The sequence below is a fragment of the Gopherus evgoodei genome, chromosome 13 (assembly GCF_007399415.2).
Source record: "Gopherus evgoodei ecotype Sinaloan lineage chromosome 13, rGopEvg1_v1.p, whole genome shotgun sequence".
Lineage (NCBI taxonomy): Eukaryota > Metazoa > Chordata > Testudines > Testudinidae > Gopherus > Gopherus evgoodei.
This window is the reverse complement of record NC_044334.1, coordinates 30,641,599-30,661,325: the sequence shown is the minus strand read 5'-3', so window position 1 is coordinate 30,661,325 and position 19,727 is coordinate 30,641,599. Positions and strand designations below refer to the sequence as shown.

The window sequence follows — 19,727 nt, the reverse complement described above, 5'->3', positions numbered from 1 at the left end:
GTTAGTCTTATCCACAAACAATTTGGGACCTTCAAATGAAAGCTCTTTACTGTGGATTGCACCTCCCATGGAAACCCCTACAAGTGGATCCAAGAGGCTTGGGGCATTACAGTGGCGGTTGCATAGACCTCACCACCATGTCTGCAGAGTCTAAACATGCCTGAAGGGCTGTTCGAGCCAGGAAGTGTCCTTCAGAGATGAGTGATTGATTTGGATAATTTTGAATAATTTGTGTGGTCATATTTCACCATCAGAGCTTCATAATTGGTGATTCTAAACTGTAATGTCACAGATGAACAGGCCTTGCAACCAGGTAAATCCAATCTCTTCCACTCCTTATAAGAGGTGGCCCTGGAGTAATGTTGCCTACCCATTCGTTAACTATGTCTACCACCAGAGAATTTGGCTGGGGGTGTGAGTAAAAATTCCTATTCTTTCAAAGGCACATCTACCCTTTTACATGCAGGTGGGATTGTGGTCGGGGTCTGCGTCTGCCAGATGGTTGTGGCAAGCTCCAGACTATAGGAAGAGTGATCTTGGAGGTTGTTGATATTTGGCGTATGTTCAACAGCTTGTGTTGTGATTTAGCAACCTCCTCGAGAGGTATTTAGAGTTTGTCAGCTACTCTTTTGAACAGTTCTTGGAACTGTTTGAAATAATTTCTGGTAGTAGGCAGCAGAGGCATGATGGTCTTATTGGGTGAGAAAAAGGTGTTCGTTGCAGGAGTACCTTCCTGATCTAAAGCTTCCTCAAAAGTCTGTGCATGGGAGATGTCAGATACCATTGCTGATGGTGGTGGGGAGTGCCTACACATTTCCCTGGGAACACTTGGGGATTTGAGATAGCATTGCCTGTATACTGTCCATGGGTCCCAGTACAGCCATTGTGGTGGGAAAGGCACTGGTGGTAGTAGTCATGGGTCCTTGCCACCCCCTGGATATCAGGTCTGGGATGGTCTAGCAGGAATAATTATTTTTTGTCAAGGTCCAAATTTCTTGGTCAAAATATAGTCAAGTTCCAGACCCCAGAGAAAATACCAAAATAATAAAAAAAACTGTGGTAATTTAAAAAGCATCTGGTGGTACAGATTTTGCACATAGTCCACCTATTGACTAACATGGGTGTCTAGGATGCTCTCGTAGTTCAGACCCGATACTGCCTGGCATAGGGGCAGTGTGTTGGGATGAAAAAACTTCCCCTTGTCCTACTCGCTGGAGAAAAGAGGGGCAGATCTAGTTGGTAGCAAGAGTATTGGTACTGAGGAGAGGGGACTCCAATGCCAGGGTCATTGTTAGGTCCTTATGTGTGAAGAACTGCATTTGTTGCAGTGCTGAGAACTGGTGCAGTGTCAGAATTGGTGTCAATGTCAACTGCACCAAGGAAGACATCATAGGCTTCAGTGCCATACCATATGTTATGGACCAGAGAGCCAGAAAGTGGGCGCCAGTGCCTGGGATGTTGCAGAGGCACTCGGTAGTATTTCATTGGTGCAGCCGGTGCCATTGTGGAAAGGGTAGTTTCTTCTCTGCCTTCCATTTCAGAACCTGCCTGCTTATGGTCTTTGGCCTTAACAGTACTGGCGGTACCAGAAGTCTCTGCCAACTCGTAGGTACTTAGCAGTAGCGCAGTCAGTACCAATGCTGTAGATTGAATTGGGGAATGGCTTCTTTTTCAAGCTGGTCTTTGCAGGAGTAGTAGCTTTCTTCTTTGCACATCTTTTAGGAGATGGGCCCCTCCTGTGCAGAGTTCAGGAGGAAGGTCTGTCAGAAGCCCCATTCAGCTATCAGTCGCCAGGAGACATTTGCAATCCCAGGTCTGAGGCTGGGAGGAAATACTTCTCCATGAGAATTGAGAATTATTTTAAGGCCTTGTTTTTCTTTAAGGTTATGGCAGTGAGTGCACTGTTGGGGTATGTGCGTTGCCCCCAGGCACTGGGCATATTGAGAATGTCCATCTAAAATTGGGATTGCCTCACAACAGGAGGGGCAACATTTCAAGCCAGGAGATCCAGGCATTCTAAAGGAAACTATCCCCTAGAGCAGGTGTCAGCAACCTTTCAGAAGTGGTGTGCCACATCTTCATTTATTCACTCTGATTTAAGGCTTCACATGCCAGTCACACATTTTAACGTTTTTAGAAGATCTCTTTCTATAAGTCTATAATATATCACTAAACTATTGTTGTATGTCAAGTAAATAAGGTTTTTTAAATGTTTAAGAAGCTTCATTTAAAATTAAATTAAAATGCAGAGCCCTCAGACTGGTGGCCAGGACCTGGGCAGCGTGAGTGCCACTGAAATCAGCTCGCGTGCCCCTCAGGCACATGTGCCATAGGTTGCCCACCCCTGATCTAAAGGGGTGAAATTGTAAAGAAAGATTAAAAAAAAAAAAAAAGAGAAAGGGAGTGAAACGAATCTATTATATACCGATACTCCTAACTTGAACTCTGAGGTTAAATATGTGGAATCACTGCTGAAGCCGAGTTGGACCAAGGGCAGTTGAGAAAGAACATGGGGCTGAAGGTCAGCCGCACAATGCTAGTTAACTGCTACCGCAGTTGAGAACTGGAGAAAGCGCATGTGCGGCCCAGCTAGGAACTGCTGTCGAAATTCTCTGACTGGAGGCGCACTGCCTAGAGGCTCCTAAAGTGGAGCACCCCCAGGGACATACTTCGAAGAAACTGAGTTAAATTGTTGCAAAAACTTTTTAAGAGGTTTTCAAGCATTAAGAGGTCTGATTTCACCTCTTTTGGAGCATAAAACACTTGGACACCTCTACAGGCGCATCTACAGCCAGCTTGGATGTAAACCTGCCGCGCTCCGACACGCTGTGCACTGTCCATGTCAATCCTGCTCCTTCACACTAAAAGCTCCCTAGTGTGCAGACATACTGTAGTTTGAACATTAATGCGCAGCTCAGGGTCCACAGCTAGGGCAGGGCACAGCAGAGCAGTAGAGATTCGTAATCCATCTTGCTGTGCAGTAAGTGCTCATGGAGGCGCTGTAGTTCTTTATCTGAGTGAAGTTTTGAATGCCCCAGAACCAGCATGTTTCCCTCCCTGAAGAAAACTGCTCACTGTCTTTTGCCCCTCAAGCAGGAAGATTACACGGGCACACTATAGCACTTTCACAACTCTATGTTTAAGCTCACCTGGCGATGGTATAACAGCAAGACTAGCTCGGTTACTTTATCACAGTTATAAGGTTTATGTAGGGATTGAGGTAAGGAAATCTCATCGGACAACTGGTAAATCCTGATTTTAGTTAAGTCACCTCAATTAAAACTCCCCCTCTGCAAACTGAGATGGAATTTTTAGTCACCATAAATAGCTGTGGTCTCAGCTCTAGCTCTAATAGAAGCAGCTCTGTCCAGCAGCAAAGAACCCAACTATCCCCAGGCTGGACTCTGGAGCAGTTAGAAGAAAGTGTCCCTTACACAAACTTGTTAGAGCACCTGTATTCTCCCTGAGATGCTTGCAGGGCACATAGGAACACATACAGGGCCTGGCACTAATCGGGTGCTTGTGCTATGCAACATGCTCTTTGATGTCTCCGCCAGCACTGACTCCTACTTTCCTGCACTGCATTTCACACCAGAAATGGCATTCTGGCAATGGGTAGTGTGTACACTGAAGAATCCCTAGGAGTGTAAGTTGGTGGTTGTTTTGCTTCTAGCCTATTGTGACATTTGTGCCTGCATTTTTTCTTTTATTGATGTCACAGGCACAGGGTACAGAAGACCAGGCTCAAACCCTTGAAATTATTCAATTGGTTGTGTTATAAATTAGTTACAATGGAGAGGGAATAGTGTTTCCTGTTCAGAGCCTGTATTCACAGGGCATCTGCTGTTTCCGTGTGATAACCTTGCTTGAACTTTCAAACCACACTGCCGGTATTACTTTCAGAGGAAGATTTATTACTCAAGATGATTTCATTTACCCTTCAAGTTCATAGTCCTACGTTTCTACTTACTGGGCTACCTTGCCCTGGATGTTTTCAACAGCGCACTGGCTCCTCAGCTGCACTCAGATACCAAGATGGTGAGCATGGTATGCATGAAATAAAAACACTACCAGAGAGAACTTAAATGTTCATCTGCTATTTACAAAAAGTCTAGTCATGAATGTACCCAGCAATATGTCTTTATTTACAGCCAGGACGCAATTCTGAAGTCCAACGTCTCATTTGAAATGGTGTGTTCAATTCCACCCTCTGAATGCACTAAGCCACACTTTACAGTTTAAGATTAAGGTGCCTGCTCTGCCTTGCCAAATACACTTCAGGATTGGTTCATGATAGATTTCAACCCCTGCACCCTCCATACAATGCAACATTCAATGTTAAAGGATTACAAGCCATATAATACATACAAGTCATGAGTGAAACTCACTGCCTCTTCTGCAGAGCCCACAGAGCTGGAGGTTGCGATGCCAACTCTAGGTGGAGATGATCAGCGTGCTGTCGCATAGAGGCTGAGAAGTATTAAGTTTATAAACATTTGGAATTTTATTTTAAAAAAACATCACAACCATTAACATTGTTACAGTTAGTTCTCCTCCTGGTTTTGCAAACAATGATACTGAGCATGCTCACAACAATGTTTTCTCATTGGTTTAATTTTAGTTAAACAACCATTTTGTTTAAAAGGAAAAAAATAACTCAGCACACTACCATTTAACTTGGTTTTAATGTTTCTCCACAAATGGTGAAAAATACTAAAGTACAGACAAGGAATAATCATAATGTTGTGGCCAACATTATAAATATGGAATTATAAATTTAAAACATTTTCTGGTTTAAAAAATAAATCTGGTAGTAAATGCAGCTCTGCAGGTTTCTGCCTCTAGTAGGGCCGGTCTCTCCGTTCCTGACGATGTTCACCCCTACAAAAAGGAAAAAGCTTGGTTGGTTATAGCTCATAGGACACACCCACAATCTTGCTGTTCCATCAGACGGAAGAGGAAAATGATAAAAGGTTTAGAAAATCTGATTTACAAGGAAAAATTAAAAAAACTGGGCACGTTTAGTCTTTGGAAATAAAGGCTAAGGGGACAGTCTTCAAAAATGTTAAGGGCAGTTATAAAGAGGCCTGTGATCAATTGTTCTCCAAGTACAAGAAGGTAGGACAAGAAGTAATGGGCTTCATCTGCAGCACAGGAAGATTTAGATTAGATATTAGGAAAAACTTTTTAACTCAAGCACTAGAATAGGATTCCAAAAGGAGGCTGTGCATCCCCACCACTGGAGGTTTTTGTGCAATCCCCACCATTGGATTAGACAAACATCTCTCGGAGATGGTCTAGGGTTTACTTGGTCCTGCCTCAGCACAGGAGGTTGGACTAGATAAGCTCTTCAGGTCCCTTCCAGCCTGACATTTCTAGGATTCTATGCACACGCTCCTAGCACAAGAGGAGGCTATCACAATTTTCATTATTCAGTGTTTGTTCCTGTCCCCATCAAGTTTCTGATCAAGGGTTACTGGTTTTCTAAGCTTTATTTCTCCACTTACCTTTGATCACATCAGATCTTGTTTCATTCCCCACCTCCACCCCAAAACCTATTTGAAGTTGTAAAATCATCCTAGCCCAGTGGTCCCCAAACTTTTTACCTCTCCCTCCTCCTCCCCCCAAAGCTGGGGCTGGGAGGAGGGCTGCATCTCCAGGAAGGGGGATGCGGACAGTGGTAAGGTGGTTCAGGGTGGGGCCACAGCTGGGAGCAGAGCCAAGGCCAGCAGCCATGAGCCCTGGGCATGAGGTTGGCAGCTGGGTCCCCGAGCACAGGGCTGGGAACCAGAAGCAGAAGCGAGGCTGGGTGGTGCTCCCTCCTGGCCCCCCATGGGGACTGGTCGTGGCCCCAGTAGCCCTCCTGCCCCCTGCAAATATTCCTCCCTGCCCTCCTAGAGGGGTGCACCCCACAGTTCAGGGACCTCTGTCCTAGCCCACTGCCAGGTTCTTTAGTTTTCTCTTCTACATACTTGTCCATTTTTCCTGGTCCTCCACGCCTGCCGCCTCTGCCTCCCATTTGTTCCATGAGAGGCCCAGGTGGGCCCCCAGGTCCTCCTCGTCTTCCTCCTCCAAATCCACCTCGATCCATACCCCGGCCTCCTCTGAATCCGCCTCTGTCTCCACCTCGTCCACCTCTGAACATTCCACCAGGGCCGCCACGATCCATGAGGCCTCCTCTGCCTCCTCTCATGCCACCAGGGCCACCTCTGCCACGATCTCCACCTGGTAAAGAAAAACGTCACCATGTACATTTGAAACCAGGCTCTCTAAGGTGAAAACATGCCTGCTCTAAACGGACTTTCAGGACTGAAAACTTAGCCTTTTCACATTAAATCATCTCTAACCTTCCTCCAGACCTGACGCAAGAGGAAGCAGTAAAAGATGTGTGCATGGAGCTTTGAGACAGAGGGTGTCTAACAGCCTGGCAATGGAACCATGCAGAGGGCAGCCACCCCAATCACAGGAAACCCAACTTTTCACTCTAACCAAAATTGCTGGCCCTTGTCACAAACATGAATGCTGGCAACACTGCACAAGCTGGAGGAACAAAGCAGAGATGCCCAGGAAGCAACATGAGGCCGCTTTCTCGGCTAGCCACTGGTGGCTAATGCCACACTGCATGAACTGCATGTTTCCAGAAGTGCCACTGAAAATGTGCTACCCTGAAATCCATTGGGGAAGCCCGAGAGGCAAATGGCTGATTTAGAGACCATTCTGGCTTGGAGCCACATCCAGTGACAGTGTGATAGGGCAGGTCTACTGTAGAAATGCTACATTGGTGCACTTGCGCCGCTACAGCATGTCTAGTGAAGTCGCTCTACGCTGAAGGGAGAGCGCTCTTCCTTTGGCATTACTCCACCCTCCACGAGAGGCGGAAGCTATGTTGGCGGGCGAGCGTCTCCTGTCAACACAGTGCCAGCGTGGACAGCGTTTAGGTCACTGTAACTTGCGTCAAGTCTTTCACACCCCTCAGCAACGCAAATTAGATCAACTCAAGCGGTAGTGTAGACCTGCCTGTAAGGAACTGGATTGCTGCAGATAGATGCAAGGAAAGAGTCACAGTTATAGGGGTAAGTGAGGGCACATCATCTCAGGCAGAGCAGAACCATAAACTGCTTCCTCTACAGCTCCAAGAGGGTATTATTTCCCCAGTAATTATCCATGTCTAGCGATCAGTCACAGAGAACACTATATAAGCAATGTCAATCACATACACAAAGGAGGTGGTTCATCTTGAGTACTCATCTCCCATGCTCTGGGAATAACTTGAGCTCTTTCCTAAAAGCTGTGTCACATACATACCTGGAGGTGGGAAGGGAGGTGGAAGAAAGCCTTCTGGTTTAGGAGCCTTGCATTGATTACACTCTGTTCGCCAGGCAAAGTTCTGGTTTCCACATCCCCTAGACAAAACCATCAGTTAGTGAAGACTTAAAAAAAAAACCAACACAGTATCAGAGGGGTGGCCATGTTACTCTGGAAGTGTAAAAAGCGACAGAGTCCTGTGGCACCTTATAGACTATAGTCTGTTAGTCTATAAAGTGCCACTGGACTCTGTCACTTTTTAAAAAAAACAGTTATTTTTATCAGGCACAGTAAATCTGAGAGACAAGGTTCAAAGATGACCTTAACTTTTAATGGCTATGTAACTGATCTAGGAGAGGAGGCTGGTCCTAGTACAGAATGGGAGACAAATGTAAGGATTTTATTCTCAACTTTGATACAGAGTCTGTAAGTGAGCAAGCCCATCTTTCTCCATCTTCAGGGTTTGTGATGACTAACTAGTTAGTATCTGCACCACACTTCTGGGTAACAGCACCCTTTTTATCTCCTGGTCTACCTTGCCAGTACAAAAGAATGGCAATGTATCATTATACCAAATGATGTGGCTGCTCCAAGTATGCTTCTCTTTGGGGGAGGGACTGGTTGTTGTTTTTTTGTGCTTGTACAGCACCTAGCACAACGGCACTACTGCAATACATATAAATAATACCACTATCGCTAATATGGCAGAGGTGTTAAATTGGCAAGGATTGTATGTAATCACTAATGTATCTGTGCTTAGTCCAAGTTCTCAACTGCAGTAAATTCAACAGCTTATTTTTCATAATTTGAACTGTACTTTATTACCAGAAGTTCTGGCCCCAAATGAGCCATTTCCTAACTGACAAGTACCCGGGCATTGAGCTGCGACATTCTGCAGGAGATGAAAGCTGAGTGGGCTACAGTGCCAGGTATCATGTAAGGAAGACGGCACCTGGGTTTAGAAGCAGGACTACAGGGCACAAAGATCAGCATAGTTGGTAAAGCAAACACTTACGGGTTGGGGCATTGCCAGTCTCCAGCTCGGTGCTGGACATTCCCTCCAGAAGGGTTTCCTCTAGAACCCCGTGGTCCTCTTGGGGGGAAGCCTCCCCTGTCTCCACCTCTGCCTCCCATACGACCCATTGGACCACCAGAACCACCAGGACCCCCTGGGCCTAAAGGAAGAAGTCAGTTAATTCCAGTGCAGACACTGGTCACCTCCACAACTTAGGGTGTTGCTCAGCAACGTTCCCTCTAATTTTTTACATCCATGTGCAGAATGAGTTGTTATGTGCAGCACCAATATCAAGGTAATGTGTGGATGTGTGCCAGCGCCCACTAGTACAAACAAAAAGCCTAGATATTTTTTTTTTAAAGTTATAGGTATGGAAGGAGAAAGATTATTAAAACAAGGCATAATTAACAAGGTGCACTGCTTAAGATGTTTATTTAGTATGAAATCAGATAAAGAAAATTGACATGGATGGCTGTATTACACTGAAATAGGACAGAGAAGACAGTAGACTATGTGACTGATTGTGTTCTCACCATGTGGGGCACCACTGCTGTGGACCCACCCAGGCTCAGTTATAGCCCATGCTATCTTAGGATAGGAGCTGATTAAGTATTCCTTGGAGTGGAGTACATGCATTTTATCATCCTTTCTAACAACTCAAGCTAGTAAACACACCAAAATGTGGCATATTGAAAACAGCTATATAGATAAAACAAAGACACAGTCATTAAGTGAAAGCATAAAAAAAAGTGTGCCAGGGGCCCAATTTAATAACCTACTCCCATAGACCACTAAATCTTCAGGAAAAGCTGGTCTCAAAAAATAAAGCATCTGCCAAAACACTAGCATGCTACGGACTTTTGCAGTCCACAAAACCATACCTCTTGCATGCATATTATCTGCACACATAGCTCAGCTTTAAGATGCTAAACAAATCTATGTGTCAACTAGAAATAGTCACGCTCGCCTTGCAAATATTAATACAGTATTTTCTGATACTGGAAAGGAGAGTGAAAGGCATTCACTCAGGCTTATACAATTTCTATAGGATGTCAACTCTTAATTTGATTAATACTTCACACACATAGAACAGTAAAAATAAGCAATAAAGCAGCAACACAGACAGTCAACAAGCCACAAACAAGTGACAACACTGAAAATACAATGGGAAATAAAACATCAAGTGGTTGGCTGTTAGCGGTGTTTAGCAGGGCCCACGCTGTGTAAGTGAAACAGAGCCCTGTAGAAACAGGCAAAATTCTCCCGTAATTTGTCAATGTCACCAACTCAAAAACTCAGAGTAGGCTCATTAAGTTTTTACAAGCCTAGCCTTAAGTAAATGGAGCACATTAACACATAGCTTCAGAGTTTGCAGACAGATCTCTGCTTCAAATAATTTGCAAATAAAGTCTTTATCCTACAAAACACCTAGCACCAAGTGCTTGCTACTTATGAGTCAAAGAGAGTACTCTGAAGAGCCAGAACTATACCAGATAGCACAGATATGGCCTTAATGGTTTCCAAATCTCTCTCACCAAACGAATTCTAAAACTTGCCTGGGGGCCTCTCCTCTGGACACTGCAGCCCCAAAGCTGAGGCTGGGACATGACAGGTTAGAAAATACAAGAGCAATACTGCAAATCAATCTTTAAAGCTATTTCGATAGTACATGTTCCCAGACAAAGCTAAATCCAAACATTTTAAGCTGCTAGTGGAGGTACTGTTAATTTTAGGAATTAGAGTAATTAACCTATGTACCAAACAAGCAATTCCTAAATGCCAATCAATGCAAAAGCTAGGTATAAATAATACACTGTCACTTTTGTGATTACAGAAATAGTTATTGAATGTGATTTTTAATGACAGTTTTGGGGAGAAGATGATTTGTTTGGATTCTTTTTAAAAAACAAACCACAGTTACTGCAGTTATTCTCCAGCCAGAACTAATCATCTATGGGGATCTCCTTTTTGGAGGAATAAAAGCACTTGTCATATATAAAGCACATCTCAAATCCTGTTTCTACTTTTTCTATTCAGTTGGCTTGACTTGTGTACAAAATTCAGGTATAATCAATGGTAAAATAATGAAAATGAAGCTAAATACATTTGATGATTGTATCTATGCACTAGTTTTTTACATTAAAAAGGCAGAAGCAAAATGCATATATTTGTAAATGGCACACATGACATGGGGTAATCTTTAACACAGTGCAACAAATATGGTTTTTAAAAAGTGACATTTAGTTAAATCTTTCTTATTGGTATTGTGGGGTTTTATTTGTCTTTCCCATCTCTCGTCCACAGCCCAGCTGGGGCTGCCTGGGAGAGAGTTGGACCAGAGTTGAGACTCAAGTCTCCCCTCCACCTCACTTATTCCCCCCATCTACCCCCACCAGCTCACCTTCTCCATGTTCTCTCTCTGCAGGGTCAGGAAGCACTAATTAGTGGAGCCATGCCTGCGCAATGCCACTAATTAGGGGCGCGGCCCTTCATTCCCTCAGGTGTGCACCTTAGAAGGAACTATGCTGTTTGGTGTACATGACACCCCTGCTGCTCTGCACAATAAGGTTCTCGGGGAATTCAGCTCATTCATACAGACTCTGGCCAACATTACCTCCACGCAGCGGGGGAGGCAATCCACGTGATTCACGTGGGGGCATCCCACCCCTCATGCTGTTCATTGGCGCCTTCTTCCGAGTGAGAGAAACTTTGAGTTTGCTCCCCTGGAAATCTTTTCCTGGAAAAAAAAAAAAAAAAAACAGAAGTGTGGCTTGCTTACATGGTCACAAACTTCCACTACTGGAGGGGAAATAGGGCTTGGGTACCCATGTACATGCATCCTACAGGATACATCTCTTTGTAGTCACTGATCAAAGAGAAAGGTGTCCTTATATCAAGTGCTGGGGGGTGGGTGGGAATTCCACTTCTGACCTGTAGAGCCAAAGAAACTCTACACAGAATTGCCCAGACCAGTTGGAAGTTAACGCACTAGGGAGCGGGCTCATCTCATCTGATTTGACTAAGACCAGAAAGTTTCCCAGGTATAGTCTTTCCAAGTAAGATCTGCTTTACCATGTATGTATGTATGACCTGCCTGTGTGGAGGACATAAAACCCCACTTTTCTATCCTCTGAATTAGCCAAATACTTAGCTATGAAATAACCCCCAGTCAAAACTATGCTCAGAGTCATGAGTTAATTTCAGTCACTTGCCATCAAACCACTCTACTGCTGCTTTGGCAGTTGATGGGTCATCATAGAACACTGTGGCATCTCCTTTTGGCTTTCCAGTTTCTTTGTCAAGATAGAAGTTTATCATAGGTTGCCCAGTCCTCTTGTTCATCTAGGAGAATAAAATCACTTTACAATTCATTGCACTGCAATTTAAACAAAGATTCCCAATATATCCTTCTCCACTATTCTTAAAATCATCCCCAATTCCTCTGAGTTAGAGGTCAAATACTCCATTTCAATTATACAGTTAGACGTATCAGGAAGAAGCAAATTCACACAGATCTCCCCCAATCCCACTTAGCGGATGTGACTAATCCCCTATCCCACCTAGAGGGGCACAACTACAGTAGAATTCAGAAACCTGATACAGACATTTAAGGACAAGTCCTAAAAGGCTTTTTTGGAATACAACTCTGCAGGTTACTTCAGGGGTTCTCAGCCTGCCGGGTTGGGGACCATGCTACTATATGGGAGAAGGACCGGCCTAGAATACACTGGGTGGGGGTGTCCCAGTACGGAAAAGGCTGAGAATCACAGCTCTATTTCCATCCCACTCTACTAGCTGGTGAGATAGTTACTGCTCCACACTCCAGCAGTCCTGTATAGAATCTCAGGTTTGGAAGGGACCTCGTTGTGGTCATCTAAGTCCCCTGAACTCATGGCAGGACTAAGTATTATCTAGACCATCCCTGACAGGTGTTTGTCTAACTTGCTCTTAAAAATTTCCAATTATGGAGACTCCACAACCTTCCTAGATAATTTATTCCAGTGCTGGGCCACCCTGACAGTTAGGAAGTTTTTCCTGATGTCCATCCTAAACCACCCCTGCTTCAATTTAAGCCCACTGCTTCTCGTCCTACCCTCAGAGGTTAAGGAGTATAATTTTTCCCTTCTCCTTGTAACAACTTTTATATACTTGAAAACTGTTGTCTCCCCTCAGTCTTCTCTTCTTCAACTAAACAAAACCATTTTTTTCAGTCTTCGATCATAGGTCATGTTTTCTAGACCATTAATCATCTTTGCTGCTTTTCTCTGGACTTCCTCCAATTTGTCCACAACTTTCTGAAATACAGCACCCAGAACTGAACCCCATACTCCAGTTGAGGCCTAATCAATGCTGAGTAGAGCAAAAGAATAATTTCTCATGTCTTGCTTACAACACTTTTGCTATACATTCCAGAATGATGTTCGCATTTTTTTTTGCAATAGTCTTACACAAGTTAGCTTGTGATCCCTTTCTGCAGTACTCCTTCCTAGGCAGTCATTTCCCATTTTGTATGTGTGCAACTGACAACTCCTTCATAAATGGAGTATTTTACATTTGTCTTTATTAAATTTCATCCTATTTACTTCAGACCATTTCTCCAGTTAGTCTAAATCATATCTTCCAAAGCAATTGCAAACCCTCCCAGTTTGGTATCGTCCGCAAACTTTACAAGTGTACTCTTTTATGCCATTATGTAAATCATTGATGAGGATAATGAACAGAACCAGACCCAGAACTGATCCCTCCGGGACCCCACTCGATAGGTCCTTCCACCTTGACTGTGAACAACTGATAACTCCTCTCTGGGAACAATTTTCCAACCTGTTATGCACTCACCTTACAGTAGCTCCCCCTAGGTTGCATTTCCCATGCATATCCATGTTGTCACCCACCTTGACAACACCACATTGTTTGAAGAAGTCTGCCAGCTCCTCCAGGGTCACATTGTCACTCAGTCCCTGTACATAAACTGAACTGTTGTCTGAGTCGTCATCTGGGTCTACGGGTGGGCCTAAGGAGATCAGATTCACAGAAGTCTCATTATACCATGTGATCACAAAAGATAATGAAGGACAGAGTTCAGTTTTGTCTGGTCAACTTTAGTGACAATCTCCTAAATGGATTGCTACATCTCTTTCAGTGAGGGTAAATACTTGTATATTTATGGAAATGTCAGAAGAAAATCCAGCCATACAACACGGGGATACAGTGGCACCTTTTCTATACATAAGGAAGAGCCATACCGCATACTGATCACTAAGCAAAGTATCTGTAAAAAGGCTCATCCTTTACAAATAACCAGCTGATTTATTTCCCAGACAGGGAAATTTGGTCTGGTCTCTTGCCATGGCTGGATGTATACCATTCAAGTGCCATGAGAAACTGTAGTCAAAATTGGGTGGCTGATGTAACAGAAGTATTTCTGGGGAATAATTTGAGATCATCTGTGCAAAAATAGATATCCAACTGCAGGTGCACATTAGATTTTATATCTTTTGTGCAATTATATAGGCAATGATGAAAGCTGATCCTGGAAACAGCTAGACACACAAAATGCACATTTGTACAGGACTAGAAAGGCAAAAATTACAAATTCACAGGCTATGGGTGATGGAGTAGAGGAAAGGAAGAGAAAAGTAAAGATAGTATGCGCCTCTATGGTAGTTATTTCAATACTGCTTGAAGTTAGATGCCTGGTATATTTGAATAGCCATGGACATGCTGCTTAAATACCCTCCTCTTTCATGAAGAGAAGGATAAGCATCCAAATGAATCTTTCCAAATTTAAATAAGTCAGCCAACTATTTGATTAATTAAGAAAGCAGAAGGAATGAATCAAGACTCTGAAATACAGTGAGTGAATGCCCCAGAACTTTTTATACAGGCAGGAAAGAAATAAGGCAGAGAGAATCCTTTGCGGACAAGCAATGTGAATGACTGCCTTCACTTGCGGAGAAAGAACAAGTGAGAAATCCTTCTTTTCATCATGCCCAGGTAATATTCTGAACGGTATTCAAAATTACCTAAATCAAGATCTGGTCCTTCTTCCATGGGTCCTGACAGTCAGGGAAAAAAATCATATAAAGTTTTGTTAGTGCACGTCTTGCAGGCTGAAAACCGACACACACAAATCTATCTACTTACAACCACCATATGATGGTGTTGTTTAAACTCAAATTGACCTGCATTGCAAAAATTTTTAGCAATGCACCTTTTTATGGTTTTTTTGTGATCAGTTTGCTACTTTTAGCAGCCTTTAAAACCATTAACCATTATTACACTTCTTTAGCTTTATTGGGCCAATCAGTGTATATTTATAAGAAAAGTTACTTTTTTCTTTATTAAATCCAAACAAAATTAAATTTATTCTCCCCAAATTACAAAAGTAGTTTCTCAATACTTCAAGTTACCCTTTGTTTTGTAACCATAGGTTAACCTTATACCCCTAGGCATTGCCGGCAGTACCCATTAAAGTCTTGTTGTATATGTCATTTTTAACCACTTATGAAACTAATAAAAATTATATATTTTTTTTCTAAAAACTGACTGATTTTTTTTTTAACACTATCCATTGTAATGCTCAAAAACTTACCACCAGGCTTATTGAAGCCACCTCGCTCTCCAGCGCTGCTGGGGGGATAAACGAAGAAATGAAGGCCTTTCCCTTTAAAAAGCCAGTACCGCTCTGAGCCTCTGGGGCTCACTGGGAAGAATGGCACTGGCTAAACATCTCCAAACAATGCATCTGTCTGTCTCTCTCTCATCTCGTCACTATGCCTTTCTTCAGGGCAGCTTGCTCAAATTTCCTTTACGCACAACCTTGCTTGTCTGGTTTAGACACCACTTTTGCTGCTGTACCCTTTCATTACTTGTATTGGTATTAACAGTACAATACTTGGCAAAAACATTTAGAGAATTTCAAATTGTGTTTGATTTAAAAAAAAAAAAGAAGTCACCTATAGGTCAACTCCCTCCCCTTTATGTGTACATAAAGGTGCACCCTCAGCCTCTTGCAGCAGGAGAGCAAAATGAGTTCCTGGGTCCCTAACATTAACAGTTATAAAGGCAGGAGACAACCATATGTAATACCTAGAACACAATTCAGATGACATTTCCACTAAAACCGTAGTATAACGCCATACATTCAGGACACTACTGGATTTAACAGTCTCTGTGGAAGGAGAACCTACAGAATATATCAGGGCTCAAAGGCCTGGGGGTGCAGCTTTGTGGACACAAACCAGAAATTAAGATTTTACTGTGTGCCAATCCAAAAATCACAGCCTCTAGCTTTTAATACAAAAGCACAGGCTAGGCAATTAGTTTTCAATTGCTTCCAAGTGCTGGTTAATTAGGAAAATGCCACCTGAAAAGGGTTTTATTTGGGGGGAGGTTGTTTTGAGGGAGGGAAGAGAGGAGGGAGAGAGCCATCTACTTGCTAGCCAGTATTGCACCTTTAATCTCTAAAAAGGTTTTAAATACACAATTCCAAGCTGTTGCATGCAGCTTTGCTTCCCTTTTTTTTTTAAAAAGTACACACCATATATGTAATGTCTCTCTTTTTAAAACACATACGTTTACACTTTTTAATGTTACACAATTCTAAAGTATTATACCAGTATGCAGTTACCAAAGTTACAGAAGGATTCCATTTATACAATGAATACATTTGGTTAAAAATATTCTATGTATATTTTTCCTCTCCATATGGACACCGTGTCTAGTCCCACTTTTCATTATGCTGCCGGCTGAGTACTGAGTACGGGTACTTTTTAAGTATTGAAGTGTATACAAGGCTCTCACTTTGTAACCTGTAGCATATAAATGCGACAAAGCATGTTAAAAAGTTTCCATGTTTAACAGCCAATGAAAATATAAAATAATTGAGTCAATGAAAAAGGGCATGTTAATAACATTGAGCTCCTTACCTGCAGGAGACACTGAAATCCATCACCACACCATGATAAAAGGGCCGAGTTCCCCTACCCTGTCCCCGGGTGTTCAACCTACTGCTTCATGGGAAGGCCACCTTTTCTATGGACAGTAGAAAAACTACATCCAAAAAGCTGGCAGCCTCTTTAATAGACTGTCAGCTGGAAATCACTACAGAAGTAATTTATTTTTTGATTACAGGTGTGAAATTAGAGAAAAAAATTGTGAAACTTTTGCAGTGAACAGCACCAAAATGGCTAGAAGTTTTAAGACGTGATGATAGTAATTTCAAGTGTCTACATCTACTTTAAAAACATTAGAAATAAATACATTATGGATGAAATCTTTATATAGAACAATGGAACCCTGTTCCATTCAAGCCAATTTATTAAATCAGTAATGTTTCCATGTGAACAAGTGTTTACCTTTAAAATATAAGTTCCAGATAGTTGTATTTCTCCAATAAAGATTTCAGGCCATTTGGATTCATTTTAGCAGAGCTATGCAGAATGACAGAGTAACTTCCCAATTTCTAGGTGAAACGGGGTTCTAAAACAAGTTGCCAATAAATGCTGCACATTTATTTAAGGCTGTTGACTCACTAGCCCAGCCATACAAATATATGGGGTAACATTTTACTGAGGTTGTTCCGATGTTTTGCACATCAATACCTGCATTTCTAATCCACATGAAACAAACACTCTGCATAGCTTTAAACTAAGTTTCACAGGGACTGAACACACACAAAGCTAAACCTTCCTTATATTGTAAAAGCAGCAAAGAATCCTGTGGCACCTTATATTAGTCTTCATAATTAGTCCATCATCCTCACCTTTATTAAAACAGACACCAAAGACAGGGACCTATAAACTACTGATCTGAACAAATAGGTTTACTAAACCAGATTATGCCATCAGTTAAAATGACCAAACTGATTTAGACCACCTGAAAGCTCCAATGGGGAGCAGTTCTGGAAGTCGAGTCAGATCTCTGGGTGTTCTTGGGGCTTTTCTTCACACTCCTAACCAAGCCACTCTAGAGCTGTGGCTTCAACAATAAACTGACCCATACATTCACTTATGACAGTAGCTCCAAGTGCTACTTCTAGTGCAAACAGAGGCTGAGGGGAAACATTGTATAAAACAGCTGACATTAGGCTTCTGCCATGTACATACCTGAAACATCAAGACCCCCAGTAGTGAGGCAAAGGAAGTGAAACCTGGATTTCCTGGAAGGTTTGTGTGTGTTCTATCCTAAGTTATTGTTAAATCCCACAGAGGATTTCACCTCTGAATAACCATGAAGGGAGCTGAAAGTTCTGTATTTCATAAAACCCTTAATTCCCCCAAACCCAACAAACTGCAGGAAAAAAAACCAGATCCTGCCCCTACTTCCCCTAGGACAACATTTCCATGGACTAGAAACAATCTCCCTATTAATAAATATTCTCCATGGAAGTGTGGTTTGAAATGTCATCTTTCAGCCGTTCCTTCCATTTCAAATCCTATGGGTAAAACAGAATTAGGTAAAAGAAGAAAAGATTTGCTCTTACCCCATTCCTCCGCGTCCTCCTCCCCGCCCACCTCTGCTCATGCCTCCACGATCAAATCCTCCTCTTCCTCTTCCCCGGTTATCAGGGCCACTCATGCTCCGACTTTCTCCTGGGCCAGAAAAGCCTCCAGATTCCTGTCCATATCCACCCATGTTGCTGGTATGGTCCTGACGAAATGAACCTGAGGAGAATTTGTATTGTAGATATTAAAGCAGAAGCAGATAAAGTCAGACTCATTCTGAAGTGCCTTTTCCGATTACAGTAACTCTCCACTTAAAGTCATCCCAATTAACGTTGTTACATTGCTGATCAATTAGAGAACATGCTGGTTTAAAGTTACGCAATGCTCCCTTCTAACGTTATTTGGCAGACACGTGCTTTGTCCATTGCTTACAGAAAGAGCAGGCCATTGGATCTAGTGGTGGGGGCTTGGAAGCAGGGTGGACTGTCAGCTCCCCGCTCCCCTAAGTTCCCTGTGGGGCAGCCAGCCAGCAGGCTATCAATTGCCAGGCAGTTCAGCTGTCCCTCCCCCGACTCCTGAGTGCAGATCCTGCCCTCTGCCTTGGAGCTGCTCTCAGGAGCAGCCTGCTTGCTCTGCAGTGGGGAGGGAGGGGAGAGGAATGCTAATGTCAGGGTGTTCCGCTCCCCTCACTCCTGCCCCTTCCTACTTTACCCCATTTCCACAGTATGTGGGGGAGGGGGGGGAAGAGGAGAGAGAGAGGGAGAGACACTACAGGGCTCAGGATAGAGGGAGCTTGCTAGCAGCAGCTGCTGTCTCAACTTGTTGATCTACTTAAAAAGGCAATGTACTTATAGTGGCGTCAGCGCACTTAAAGCGGCAATGCACGTCTCTTTCTCCCCTCCCTCCATTCCTGCTGCCTTGTAGAATGAGAGGCTATATTAACAAGAATGTGGTAACCCTTGAGGGCTGAGCTGAGTGCTAGTTCATCATTTAGCAATAAGGCATTCCCTGCGAAATCTCTCTCCCTCTTCCACTCTCTGACTTCATCACCTCAACCAAGCTCCACAATCATCATTGCTGTGTACAGTATTAAATTGTTTAAAACAATTTTCCCTGGAACCTGACCCCTACCATTTACATTAATTCTTATGGAGAAATTGGATTCGCCTACATAGTTTTGTTTAAAGTAGCATTTTTCAGGTACATAACTACAATGTTAAACGAGGAGTTACTGTACCTCTTTGCACCTACCTTCAGTACCATGAACTGTAGCAATACTGTGAATTAAACGTTTAACATGAGTCTTAATACAATGGCTCTACTAAAAGCAGGATGCATAGCATTCGACTTGCAGTCAAACTTAAAACTATACCCACAGTCAGGAAAAGTCTACAGAACTACTAGTTGGCAGATTGCCTGCTGGCTGGAAAAGACGCAAAATGCTAAACGAGCTAAAGCCTTCTTCAGAGATTTACTAGTATATCTTGTTTGATAAACACTACTGAGATAGTACAATCATTACAGTTCACCTCCTTAGATGAGCTTCATTACGCAAACTCACTCTGCTGGCTGTAACTGCTGCTCTGCTGGCTGTACTGGCTTGGGGCCTGGCTGTAGGATCCAGTCGGGGGAGGATAACTAGTAGGTGGCTGCTGGCCATAGCTGCTTTGCTGGCCATAGCTAGTCTGTTGTCCATAGGTACTTGGCTGCCCATAGGTGCTTTGCTGAGAATAACTGCTCTGATCATAACTACTTGGCTGTGTAGAAGAATAGCTGAAAGACATAAGAATTAAGAAGCGTTTCTCGATGGAAGATAAATCAAGCCACCTGGAAATACACATTAGGTTGCAGTGGTATTTAACTAGACAGTAATGCAAGTCAGACAACGTGTATTAACAAAAGTCATTTAAAATGTGAGGTCATCCTATGGAGGATGATTTGCAAGAACAGAAACAAAATAA

General features: G+C 43.0%; 1 protein-coding gene across 8 annotated transcripts in view; it reads right to left on the bottom strand.

The window, feature by feature from the left end:
* Positions 1-4,124: 4,124 nt before the first annotated feature.
* The window catches only part of EWSR1 (EWS RNA binding protein 1), a 40,860-nt gene continuing 25,257 nt past the window's right edge, over positions 4,125-19,727 (bottom strand). For 4 of the 8 annotated variants that reach the window (XM_030582327.1, XM_030582329.1, XM_030582332.1 and 1 more), the window contains 11 exons: positions 19,328-19,539; positions 17,805-17,985; positions 14,913-14,950; positions 14,344-14,376; positions 13,213-13,331; positions 11,533-11,662; positions 10,935-11,057; positions 8,321-8,480; positions 7,306-7,403; positions 5,973-6,225; positions 4,125-4,881 (listed from right to left, as the gene is read on the bottom strand). In XM_030582327.1, the coding sequence (XP_030438187.1) occupies positions 4,842-4,881; positions 5,973-6,225; positions 7,306-7,403; positions 8,321-8,480; positions 10,935-11,057; positions 11,533-11,662; positions 13,213-13,331; positions 14,344-14,376; positions 14,913-14,950; positions 17,805-17,985; positions 19,328-19,539 (1,387 nt within the window). In that variant the 3' untranslated portion in view covers positions 4,125-4,841. The remainder of the gene's footprint in view (positions 4,882-5,972; positions 6,226-7,305; positions 7,404-8,320; positions 8,481-10,934; positions 11,058-11,532; positions 11,663-13,212; positions 13,332-14,343; positions 14,377-14,912; positions 14,951-17,804; positions 17,986-19,327; positions 19,540-19,727) is intronic. The other 4 variants (XM_030582330.1, XM_030582331.1, XM_030582334.1 and 1 more) reach the window with 1 other exon arrangement.